General features: G+C 47.7%; 1 protein-coding gene across 1 annotated transcript in view; it reads left to right on the forward strand.

The window, feature by feature from the left end:
• DRAM1 (DNA damage regulated autophagy modulator 1) overlaps positions 1–10,561 on the forward strand; it is a 54,574-nt gene extending 44,013 nt beyond the window's left edge. The window contains exons 6-7 of the mRNA XM_056118256.1: positions 7,992–8,084; positions 10,357–10,561. Coding sequence (XP_055974231.1) covers positions 7,992–8,084; positions 10,357–10,401 — 138 coding nt within the window. The 3' untranslated portion in view covers positions 10,402–10,561. The remainder of the gene's footprint in view (positions 1–7,991; positions 8,085–10,356) is intronic.
• Positions 10,562–11,812: the final 1,251 nt, after the last annotated feature.

Here is an 11,812-nt window from a genome sequence, read left to right on the forward strand (position 1 = left end):
AAAACTGTGTAAGTGGGGAACCATGGCATGAGACTCAGAAGAAAGCAGACGTGACCAGGAAAAGCGAATGGTTGGAAACATGTTAGGAACTCGAAGTTAGACCCTGGGCCGGCCTGGTGAGGGAGCAAGAACCCTCAGAGCCTGGGGTAGTGATGGGTCACGTCTTGTTTTCTCTCTATAGGGCCCTCCCAAGCAATGTTTGGGGGTGCAGGGGCCACTCTTGGCAGTAGTCAGCCTCTGCTTTGGGGTGTTGCTGAGAACGGAGGTGCTGGGCCCAAGAACCTTCCAAGATTCATTCTCCAGCCCTGAGCATCTTCCCTGGAGTGACCGTCATTTTTTGACCGGCTGCCACAATTCTTGGAGCCACTTCAGAATCGAGGGCTGGGTGGGGTTGCTGCTGTTTATCAAGACAGTTTCAGGGACTGGAGTGATGGGTCAGGAGCTAAGGCCTTGATTGCCTCCAGTGGCCTCCTGTCATATCCCAGGCACTGCATAGGCCCCCCCTGAGCACTGCCAGGGCTGGCCTAGGCTCCTCCCACCAATCAACTTTGTTTATTTATTTATTTTTGGCTGTTTGGGTTACACCTGGTGATGCTCAAAGCTTACTCCTGGCTCCGCACTCAGGAGTCACTCCCGGCGGTGCTGGGGGGGGGGGGGGGGGACCATATGGGATGCCGGGGATTGGCCACGTGCAAGGCAAACTCCCACTCTACTGTTGCTCCATCCCCACCAATCAGCTTTTATTTATTTATCTGTTTGTTTGTTTTCTTTTTGGGTCACACCAGAGATGCTCGGGGATTACTCCTGGCTCATGCATTCAGGAATTACCCCTGGTGGTGCTCGGGGGACCATATGGGATGCCGGGGACCAAACCCGGGTCGCTGCGTGCAAAGCAAACGCCCTACACGCTGTACGATTGCTCCAGCCCCATCAATCAGCGTTTAAAAGTCAAATGAGGCTGTTCCAGTGCATTGTACTGAGAAGCCAATGGCAGGGGGTACATTCAGCTCTTGCTGAGGTGTTCAGAGGTTGAGAAGAGAATGGGTGATGGTTAGAGGGGGATGCAGGATCAGAGAAAGGATTTTTCTAAGATGGAATATGATAGCGTCCAGCGACAGCTCACAGAGGCAACGAATGATCCAGGTAGAAGTTTTCAAAATGTTCTCTCCTGGAGCCCTCCTCATGGCGCCCCAGGTGTAGTTCACTCTACTACCACTGGAGGGAGACCTTCCACCACAAATAAAGCTGCTCACAGTCTAGGAGATCCAGCCCTGGGCATACAAAACTCATTCCTGTTTTATTTTCCAACTGTGCAAAGTGGATGATGTGCCTCAGTGCTAAGGTGCACGCCAGGCATGCCTGAGACCTGGGTTTGATCCCTAGCACTTCCAAAAACAAACACAAAAAAGTGAAAAAGTACCTGGTTTGCTATTTACTCCCCGAGAGACAGCAATACCATCTCTCATCCATTCTAAAGCTCTCAGTGAATGCAGAGGAGACTCTCGGTATTTCAGACTGGAACCATCCTTTAGGGACTGTTCCAGACGCCCCGGCATGCTCTAGGGAGCTGGTTTTCACGGCCCTGTCCGGTGGTGAACACACACACGCTGCTCTTCGGGTACGAAAGAATAAAAGCCCTGTTTTAGCACTGTGAAGCCCTGGGCAGGGAGTGAGGGAGTTGGGGTGCTGCTGTCTCCCATTTCACAGTCAGACGAGAACTTTAGGGATGTTCACATGTGAGGTGCACTCCTGGGTCTGTGTTCTTTCATTTATACCACCCGAAAGGGCCTGAGGCCATAGCCCCCTGGGCTGTGTGTGTGCTTGGCACACGTCTCCTGGGTTTAGACCCGGTATCATGTGTATCATGTGTTCCTCCAAACACCACTAGGAGTGACCCCCAAGCATGGAACCAGGAGTGGCCGCTAGGCACCACTGGATGTGGTCCCCAATTCTAACAATGAAGAAATTGTTAGAAATGTACTGCAGAAATCCAGATGCTTCCCTGATTTGCTTTTATTTCTCTAAGCAGCTTCGCTGTCCAGGGATGCTATTTTTGAGGGTCGGTGTGTGGGTCTGTTCATGCGAGAGGTACCTGTGTTCTTGGTATGTGTGGGATCACACCCAGTGGTGCTCAGGGCTTCCTCCTGGCTCTGCACTCAGGAAGAACGCCTGGTGGGGCTCAGAGTACTTTATGGGATGCCTGGTTGGCTCAAAGTACCTTATGAGACGGTGTATTATCTCTCCAGCCCTGAGATTAAGAATGACTTTAATTCAGTTCCATAATCTAACGGTCTGTCCTTATTCCAGTATGCTGGTGAAGGAACTGGGGTTGGAACACAGTAATCCTGAAAATCATGAATAACTTTTTTAATTCACAGTGACTCAATTTTTAAAAATTAATTTAAATAGAGAGGTGGTGAGCTTCTCCCCTGCTCTGTTGAGAGTTCACCTCTCCAGAATAGTGGAGGGGAGAGAGTACAGGGGTCAGGAGCAAAAGCTCAGGTTGGATCCCCCACCCCTATTCAGCCTCTGAGCATTGCCTGGAGTGATATATATCATGAATTTTTTTTTGCTTTTTTGGCTCACACCCGGCAATGCTCAGGGGTTATTCCTGGCTCTACACTCAGGATTCTCTCCTGGCAGGGGACCATATGGGATGCTGGGAATCAAACCCGGGTCAGCCGCATGCAAGGCAAACGCCCTACCCGCTGTGCTATCGCTCCAGCCCCACCTCATGAAATCTTTGTGGCCATAAACCAGCAGAAAACTGAACCATCTCCAGAGGCCATCCTGCCCTGCCTCACCAGCTTCCTCAGGCTTGAAACCTGTAGTAGAGTGGAGTGAGGGAGAGGAAAGGTCGTTATTGGGAAACTGTTCACGAATTACTTCCTCCACCCGTCAACTTGGCACAGAGACTGAAGTTAGAATGCATCGTGTTCTTTTTTGTTGGTTGGTTGATTTTTAACCTTGATGGTGTTTAGAAATTCCTTTTTAGGGCTTAGGGAGATGGCTCAAAGGGCTGGAGTGTTTGCTTTGCATTTCAATCTCCCAAGTCTCCATCCCCAACACTGCCCGGTGCCCGGAGCATTGTGGGTGTGAATCAAAAGCCAAGAAAGATAGCAGGATTTTTAGATTGTGTCAGTTATAAGCTCAAATACAATCTCTCAAAGCCACCCTGGGGTCTTATTTTTCCACCTGGTGAGTGTGGAATTCATGAGGGAGACACAAGGCCTTCCTCCCTGCCCTCTTTTTGCAACCAGAGTTTTCATTGATCTTGAGTAAATGCCTGTAGGTAGCTGACACTGGAAACTCTGATAAAATTTTTTTTCCCTATTTAAATTAATTTTGAAAAATTGAAGCACTGTATTACAAACATGATTGAGTTTCAGGGTTACTGTGTTCCGACCCCAGTCCCTTCACCAGTGTACTGGAATAAGGACAGATCATTAGATTACGGAACAGAATTAAAATCATTCTTAATCTCGGGGCTGGAGAGATAGTATGCCTTGCTCACGGTCAACCAGGTACCCCATAAAGTACTTCAAGTCCTACCTGGAATGGTCCCTGAGTGCAGAGCCAGGAGGAAGCCCTAAGTGCCACTTGCTGTAGCCCAAAACGAGAAAATCACCCCCCCCCCAATAATTCTTTTTTTTTTTAACAGTAAACAAATTTACTCTAAGGTAAGATAATGTATTCTCTTAGTACAGTTATATGTTAATTCAGTATATATGCATGAATATATATGTGAATTACAAAATTGTTCATGGCTTGGTTTTGGTCATAGGAATGTTCCAGCACCTGTCCCGTGCTGGAACATTTCCCACCAACAATGTCCCCAGTTCCCGCCCCCCTCCTCATCTCACCATCTCAGCCTGACTCTATAGCAGTCATATTTCTTTCTCTCTCACTCTTACTCCTTCTCTTTCTTCTGGGCATTATGGTTTATAGTCACGGTCACGGTCCTCCCGTTGTTCATCGATTTGCTCGAGCAGGCCCAGTAACGTCTCCATCATGAGACTTCTTGTTACTGTGTTTGGCATATCAAATACGTCACGGGTAGCTCGCCCACACGGCAGAGCCTGGCAAGCTACCCCGTGACGTACTCGATATGCCAAACACAGTAACAAGTCTCATGATGGTTTATAGTATAGGTACAAAAAGGTTATCATGTATATCCCTTTACCTCTTTTCAGCACTCAGTTCTTGTCCAGAGTGATCATTCCCAACTATCATTGTGTTAGTGGTACCTTCTTTTCCCTAACTACACCTCCCCACCACACCCCCCGCTTACCCAAATAATTCTTCATCTGTTCTGGTTTATGCCCCCAGGAAGGTAGAAGGACTTGACGCAGTAGCATTTGCTTTGTAATCCTGTTTACCTCATGAGGAATGTTAAGCAGAGCTGTTGCCTGAACCCGTTTGTTTTTGTTTTGGGGGCCACGCCCAGCTGTGCCTATGGGGGTCAATCCCAGTGATTAGGATTGGGGGTCAGGCACTATATGTTGGTGCCAGGTATCAAACTCTGGTCAGCTATGTGCAAAGCAGATGCCCAACCCTCCCCGTATTCCCAAATCTCTTGGTCCCTGAACTGATCTTGGCTGTTTTATTTATTTATTTATTTATTTTGTCTTGGTTTCTTTTTCTTTTGCCACACCCAGTAGTGCTCAGAAGTTAATCCTGGCTTTATGCTCAGGGATAATTCCTGGTGAGGCTTGGGGAACCATATGGGGTGCTGGGGATGGAACTCAGGTCACCTGCATGCAAGACAAACATCCAACCTGCTGGACTATAATTGCTCTGGCCCCAACATTTCCTTCCTTCCTTCCTTCCTTCCTTCCTTCCTTCCTTCCTTCCTTCCTTCCTTCTTTCTCTTTTTCTCTCGTTCTCTCCTTCTCTCTTTCTTTCTTTCTTTCTTTCTTTCTTTCTTTCTTTCTTTCTTTCTTTCTTTCTTTCTTTCACTTTACTAGGCCATTAGTTACAGGCATTCAGTATTCCAACACCAATCCCACCACCTTTCCACCTTCCCAACACCATTATTTTCAATTTTCCCAGCCACCCCTTGAGCCTGTCCCCACAGCAGGTGTCAATAATTTATTTTACATTGCAGGTTATAAATAATTTGCTAAAAGGATGATCAAAGAATGTTTCCATAGAAGAAAGTGACGATTGATGTATCTCACCCTTGAGCCCTTAAGTCCTTGTATAAGAGATGACTAAGATGTTGGTTCAGTTCAAGCCTTTTGTGTTGATATTTTGCTAATCAAGACTGGTTGCTTTCAACATCACATCCTGTCCAATCTGGTGTGCTACTCCTGGTATATATGTGTCACAGAGTTTGAGATGTTGCGTATTGATATCTTGACCATGTGCTCCAGGCTGTCCAAAATTTTAATTTTTTTAATTTTATTTTTTAATTTTCTTTCTTTCTTTTTTTTTTTTTAATTTTTATTTGCTCGAGCGGGCCCAGTAACGGTCTCCATTGGAGACTTTGTTGTTACTGTGTCTGGCATATCGAATACTCTCTCTCGGTAGCTTGCCGGGCTCTCCGAGAGGGGCGGAGGAATCGAACTCGGGTAGGGCGTTCGCCTTACAAGCGGCCAACATGGCGGACCCGAGTTCGATTCCTCCGCCCCTCTCGGAGAGCCCGGCAAGCTACCGAGAGTATCTCGCCCGCACGGCAGAGCCTGGCAAGCTCCCCTTGACATATTCGATATGCCAAACACAGTAACAACAAAGTCTCCAATGGAGACGTTACTGGGCCCGCTCGAGCAAATCGACGATCAACGGGAGGGCCTTTACCTTTTTTTTACCTTTTATTTTTTTTGGCTTTTTGGGCCACACCTGGCGATGCACGGGAGTTGCTCCTGGCTCATGTACTCAGGAATTACTCCTGGCAGTGCTCGGGGGACCATATGGGATGCTGGGAATCAAACTTGGGTCGTCCAGGTGGAAGGCAAATGCCCTACCCACAGTGCTATCGCTCCAGCCCCTGTCCAAAGTTTTTAATCGGTTGATACAGCTGGAGTTAAATTCTTAACTGACTGGCAGTTTTGGGGCATGTGCATGACTGCCTGGCGTCCGGAAGTATGGGGAGATGGGGGGAGATCACCCATCCCTCCCCCTCAAAATTGTCTACAGTAACAGAGAAACAGACTCCAGGGGATTGGCACTCTCCACCAGCTACCACCCTCCCTCTGCAGGGACCCAGGCCTGCGTAGACCTTGCTAAGTGTGTGTTCAGCTTTGGGATTCCTGTTTCCAAAAGTGGGAGGATGAATCTTGTCTCCTGTGGACTCCCTCTGTGGAGACTGAAAGGTCACAGACCTCACCTGGTGCAGACAAAGGGCCAGAGACAAAGTAAAGTTAAGAAACAGGAGACACTGGGGTGTGCTCCTGGGCAGATCTTACAACCTTGGCACCAAATGGGCTATGGGGCCAATGAGTCCTGTGGGGGCAGGGTAGGGTGATCTTTGATTTTGCAAATGCTATATCACAGCTGACAGCTGTTTGATCCCTGAGCAAACCTCACAGAAACCAGTCTTGCTTCTCTGTCTTAGCCATTTTGAAGTTATTCAGTTGGAGCATGTTTTTTTTTTTCTGTTTGTTTGTTTTTTGTTTTTTGGGTTTTTTTTTTTTTTTTTTTTTTGCTTTTTGGGTCACACCTGGCAGTGCACAGGCTTACTCCTGGCTCATGCACTCAGGAATTACTTCTTGCAGTGTGCGTGGGATCATATGGATTTGCTGGGAATCAACCCAGGTTGGCCGCCTGCAGGGCAAACACCCTACCCACTTTACTATCACTCCAGCCCCATTTAGGTGGAGTTTTTTTTTTTTTTAATTTTTATTCATGATGAGGCCCGTCCGGACGTGTGGAGAGTGGTCCCAGCATGGCTGTGGCTGGCTCCGGAGATCTTCAGCTGCTGGGGCTCTGCTCAGAGTGGGGTGGGGGGGAGAGAAACTCAACCCTCCTCCCTCCGAGGGGCCCCGGTGAGGACAGCCAGGCGCAGGGGCAGGAGATTCTGAACTGTTCTCCTCCGGGAACTGGGTTTTATAGTCTCTGCATCTTGGCCGTTGATGGGACTAACCTGGCACTGGCGGCAGCTGGTGAGTGTGACGCCTACCTACTGGAAGATGGGGGGGGGGGGTCTGGGTGGAGAAGGCCCAGTCCCAATCCAAGTAGGCTTGGAGACCTCAGCCCCGGGACCCGCATGCCTGAGTTCCTCTACCAGTTCTTTCATGCATGAGGCCTGTTCGGTTTCACTAATTTTTATTAGTGAAACACCATGAGGTACAGTTGTAGACTTACAAATTTTTGTGCTTGGGTTTAAGTTATACAATGATCAAGTACCCATCCCTCCACCAGTGCCCATTTTCCACCACCACGGATCCCAGTATCCCAGTATCCCTCCCATCCCCCCCATCCCCCCCATCCCACCCTGCCTCTGTGGCAGGGCATTCCCTTTTGTTCTCTCTCCTTTTGGGTGTTGTGGTTTGCAAAAGAGGCATTGTTCAGTCTATAGTCTACTTTCAGCATGCTTCTCCCATCCTGGGAGGTGGAGTTTTTAAAGCCAGAGTGAGTGGGAGTGAGCAGGATCTTCTGGAATAATTGTATTAATGCCCATGTTGGTTGGGAGGAGAGGGGCACCCCCTGAGTTGATGTTGTTCTATTGGTTTTGCCATATTCCCTGCAGGGAATTGGTTGATGCTCCCTGGTCTGTTTATTCCTCTGGGCGGGCCTGTGATTTCTTTTTCTTTTCTTTTTTCTTTCTTTTTGGGTCACACCCGGTGATGGACAGGGGATACTCCTGGCTCTGCACTCAGGAATTACCCCTGGAGGTGCTCAGGGGACTATATGGGATGCTGGTAATTGAATCCAGGTCGGCTTCGTGCAAGGCAAACGCCCTACCGGCTGTGCTATGGGTACTTGATTTTAGTCTTGTTCTCACATGAGTCTGTGTCAGCTAAACCCTGTTTCTTTATTCTTGCTATTAGGATTACATATATCACGTAGTGAGTGCGATCTGTGAATGGACGGTGGCCTTTGGTTTTATTTTCTACTTTCTAACATTCGTCCAAGATTTCCAGGTAAGTGTTCCTCCCTTCAAATATTAGAATTGGTTGACAGAATCCATAACAATTCATAGAAAAACTATTTGAAAATATAACAGAAGCATCTCTCTTTTGACTCTCATTAGTTTGGAAAGGTTGTGAGCATTTTGTATGATTTGGTTTATTTCCAAGGGCAACACCCAAGGTAACCTCCCCCAACAGAGAGCAGTTTTGAAGATTTTTGGGGGTTTGTTTTAGAGTGGGGGGGGACTATACATGGCAGTACTCAGGGATCACTCCTAGGGGTTTGGGGGACCATATGTGGTACAGGGATTGAACCCAGGTTGGCCACATGCCAGACAAGTGCCCTAACTGCTGTACTATCTCCTTGGCTAAGATTGCTAACAGTTTTGTACATCCCTTGTCATGGATGCTTAATGTCATATGTCCTAGTTCTTTTCCTTTTTACCTCTTTTATTTGTTCCATTTTTAAATTTTTGTAATGGTTTTCTTTTGGCAAAGGTCTTACCTTCTGTTTTATTTTTTTTTTCCTCTTTGGGTCACACCTTGTGATGCTCGGATTACTCCTGGCTCTGCACTCAGGAATTACTCCTGGCGGTGCTCAGGGGACCATATTGGATGCTGGGAATCGAACCGGGGTTGGCTGCATGCAAGGCAAATGTCCTACCCGCTGTGCTATCACTCCAGCCCCTTACCTTCTGTTTGAACTAAACATTTTTTTCTTTTTTTGGTCACACCCAGCGATGCTCAGGGGTTACTCCTGACTGTGCACTTAGGAATTGCTCCTGGCGGTGCTTGGGAGACCATATGGGATGCCAGGGATTTAACCCAGGTTGGCTGTGTGCAATGCAAACACCCTCCCTGCAGTGCTATCGTTCCAGCCCCTGAACTAAGCTTTTTATTATTGTGGTAGTTCGTAGATGGGGTCATAAATAGTAGGTGCCGGGGGCTGGGCATCCGGGCCAGTTCTGGTGGCGAGGGGTGGGAGAAGAGGGAGAAGAGGCATGTGGTCTCAAGGATGGAACCCAGGGTCTCACATATATAAGGTATGTGCTCTATCACCATAGCTACATCCTAGGCCCAGGAAATATATATATATTTTTTTTCTAAAGCTTATTATTTGAATTCCTCATTTTTTAGTTATTTGTTTTAGTGTTGGGACCACACCAGGTGATGCTCAGGGCTTATTCCTGGCTTTACATTCAGGAATTACTGCTGGCAGTGATCAGTAGATCACACAGGATGCCAGGAATTGAACCTGGGTCAACTGCATGCAAGGCAAACGCCCTACCTGCTGTACTATCGCCCCAGCCCTATTTATTTATTTATTTATTTATTTATTTATTTATTTTTGTGGGGGCATATCTGACATTCCTTGGGCTATTCCTGGCTCTGTGTTTGGGGGTAGGGGGGCGTGTCTTAGTGAGTACTCATGGACCATCTGGTGCAAGGGATTGATCCTGGGCTTCCTGCATGCAGCCCATGCCCTTGACCTGTTGAGCACTTGTTTTGGTCCCAAGAAAGATCTTCTTGGAAGATTAAAAATGTGTCATTGAGGGTTAGAGCGATAGTACAGCAGGTAGGGTATTTGCCTTGCATGCAGCCGACCCGGGTTCAATCCCTGGCATCCCATATGGCCACCCAAGCAACACCAGGAGTAGTTCATGAGTGCAGAGCCAGGAATCACCCCTGAGCATCGCTGGGTGTGACCCAAAAAAGCAAAAAAAGAAAAAAAGAAAAAAAAAAGAAGTGTCATTGAAAAAGGTTGTCCAGCTTGGTCTTTCTCAGATTTGGCCACGAGGAAAATCTTATCAGAAACAGAAGTGTTAGCTGGCTTAAAGAATAGAAAGCCAAGAAAATTCTTCAGGACATTACTCAAGCTCCATCCCAACCCTAGTGAGATCAACCCACCAGGGGCATTGTGAGTGTTTTGTGGCTCGGTGTTCCATGGCATAATTTAACACGTGGATGTGGTTTTTAATTGGGGACGAAGAACACTAGCCATGTATATGTGAGGCCTCAGGTTCGAGTCTCAGCACCACAGAAAAAAAATTTTTAAAAAAATAATGGATCTTTGGTGTGTCGTCTAGAAAGAACTCAATGAAAATAAGAAGGAGAGCATAGGCTTTGCATGTAGAAGGTTTGGTCCCTGTCACTGCATGATCCCCTGAGCAAGGGGGAGCTACCAGGACCTGCCAGCTGTGACTCAAACATCTTTATCCATCAAGAAAAAAATCAAAAAATAGAAAATAATAACTTTGTGTGTGTGTCTTTTTTTTTTTTAAAGAGCGTCACTCTAAGGATATCCACAGAACTTAATGATGACTTTTGAAGAAACCAGAACGACAGCTCAGTGAAAGTCATAAACAGCTCTCGGTGTGGTCCAGTGGACAGTCAGCCTTTCCGTGCTGTCCTGATTGGGATGCATCTGCCGACTCTCCAGGACTTGCATCTCATTAGAATTCCCACTAGTTGTACCATTTCCAAAGGTATGTTTTCTAGGAGAACACTGGTGCTTAAAGCACAGTAACCACGGTTTTCATAGTTTTCTCAGTAGAGCACTTTGAGGTTAAGAGATGCAACACCGAAAAGAAAAGGTGTTGTAGAAAATGGAAAAACTCTTAACTTTGATACTGATGATTTTTACCCCCCCCCTTTTGTGTGTGAATGATTTAACAGAGATACACCAAAATGAGGCACTCAGTAGAAAAATAGTAGTAGTAGAATCAAGGAATGTGTTTAACTTTTGAGTTTAGAGAATGAACTGTCTACTTTTCTATCACGAGAACACTGGTAAATCCTAATGCCAAGATCCTGAAGTTGGAGGGCCTAGATGAAACACTCACCAGGAACTCAGCCAGATGATTGTAGGGAAAGGCCTTCATGCCACGGTGCCCGGGACACGGGAGACCGCTGTGTGCCTGCCGGTGAGACATAGGCAACAGAGAGATCCAAATCGAAACCAGAAGCCTGACCCCACCCTGGATGGAGGGGCTCACAGCACACATCCCCAGCCTTCAAAATGTGCCTTGGTTGGGGGGCACTTGGAGGCCAGGGAGGTGGGCTGTAGCAAAGGATGCCCCACAAACACCAAGCCCTAAGCCCTCATTGCTGGCGTCCAGTGTACCTCAGTACCCTGCCCAACTCTGAAGGGGACACTCCTGTGGCACCTTCATTTGCTGCCACCAAACACGTGGAAGAGGACTGTGATCTGAGAGAGCAAGCAGGGAGGGGTGACTGCGGGGGTACAAACACTTGTACCAAAATGTGAATCAGGGACCCCTTTTCACCCAGATTACGCATGACCAATGAAAAGCCAAGTCATCCTAGCTGAACAAGATGAACAAGAGACCCCCCCTCCCCCAACACACCCTTAAGCCCCGAATGCTTAAGGCTTAGGCTTGAGAGTTGAAAGAACTTGCCTTGTAACCATCCCCTGAGATCTCAGATTGTGTCTGGCCAAGGTGGGGATCTGACTGTGACCCGAAGGGCAGGGGGCAAAGGCCAAGCAGCCTCCCCAGGACAAGGCGTGGAAGGAACCTGAGTGAGGTGAGCGCCTGTGGGCTTCCGTCCCTGGCATGAAGACTCAGCTTCCGGCTGCCACCTCCGTCCCCCATAAATGCTCAGCCTTGAGGAGGGAACTGTGGCCGGGTCTGTTGGAACTTGTCTTCATGCTGTGGATCCTGTCGAAACCCTGGAACTGAAAGAACTGGTGAAAGCTCACGGAGAAGTTTGACCTTCCC

Source organism: Sorex fumeus, unplaced genomic scaffold (genome assembly GCF_029834395.1).
Source record: "Sorex fumeus unplaced genomic scaffold, SorFum_2.1 ptg000003l, whole genome shotgun sequence".
Taxonomy (NCBI): domain Eukaryota; kingdom Metazoa; phylum Chordata; class Mammalia; order Eulipotyphla; family Soricidae; genus Sorex; species Sorex fumeus.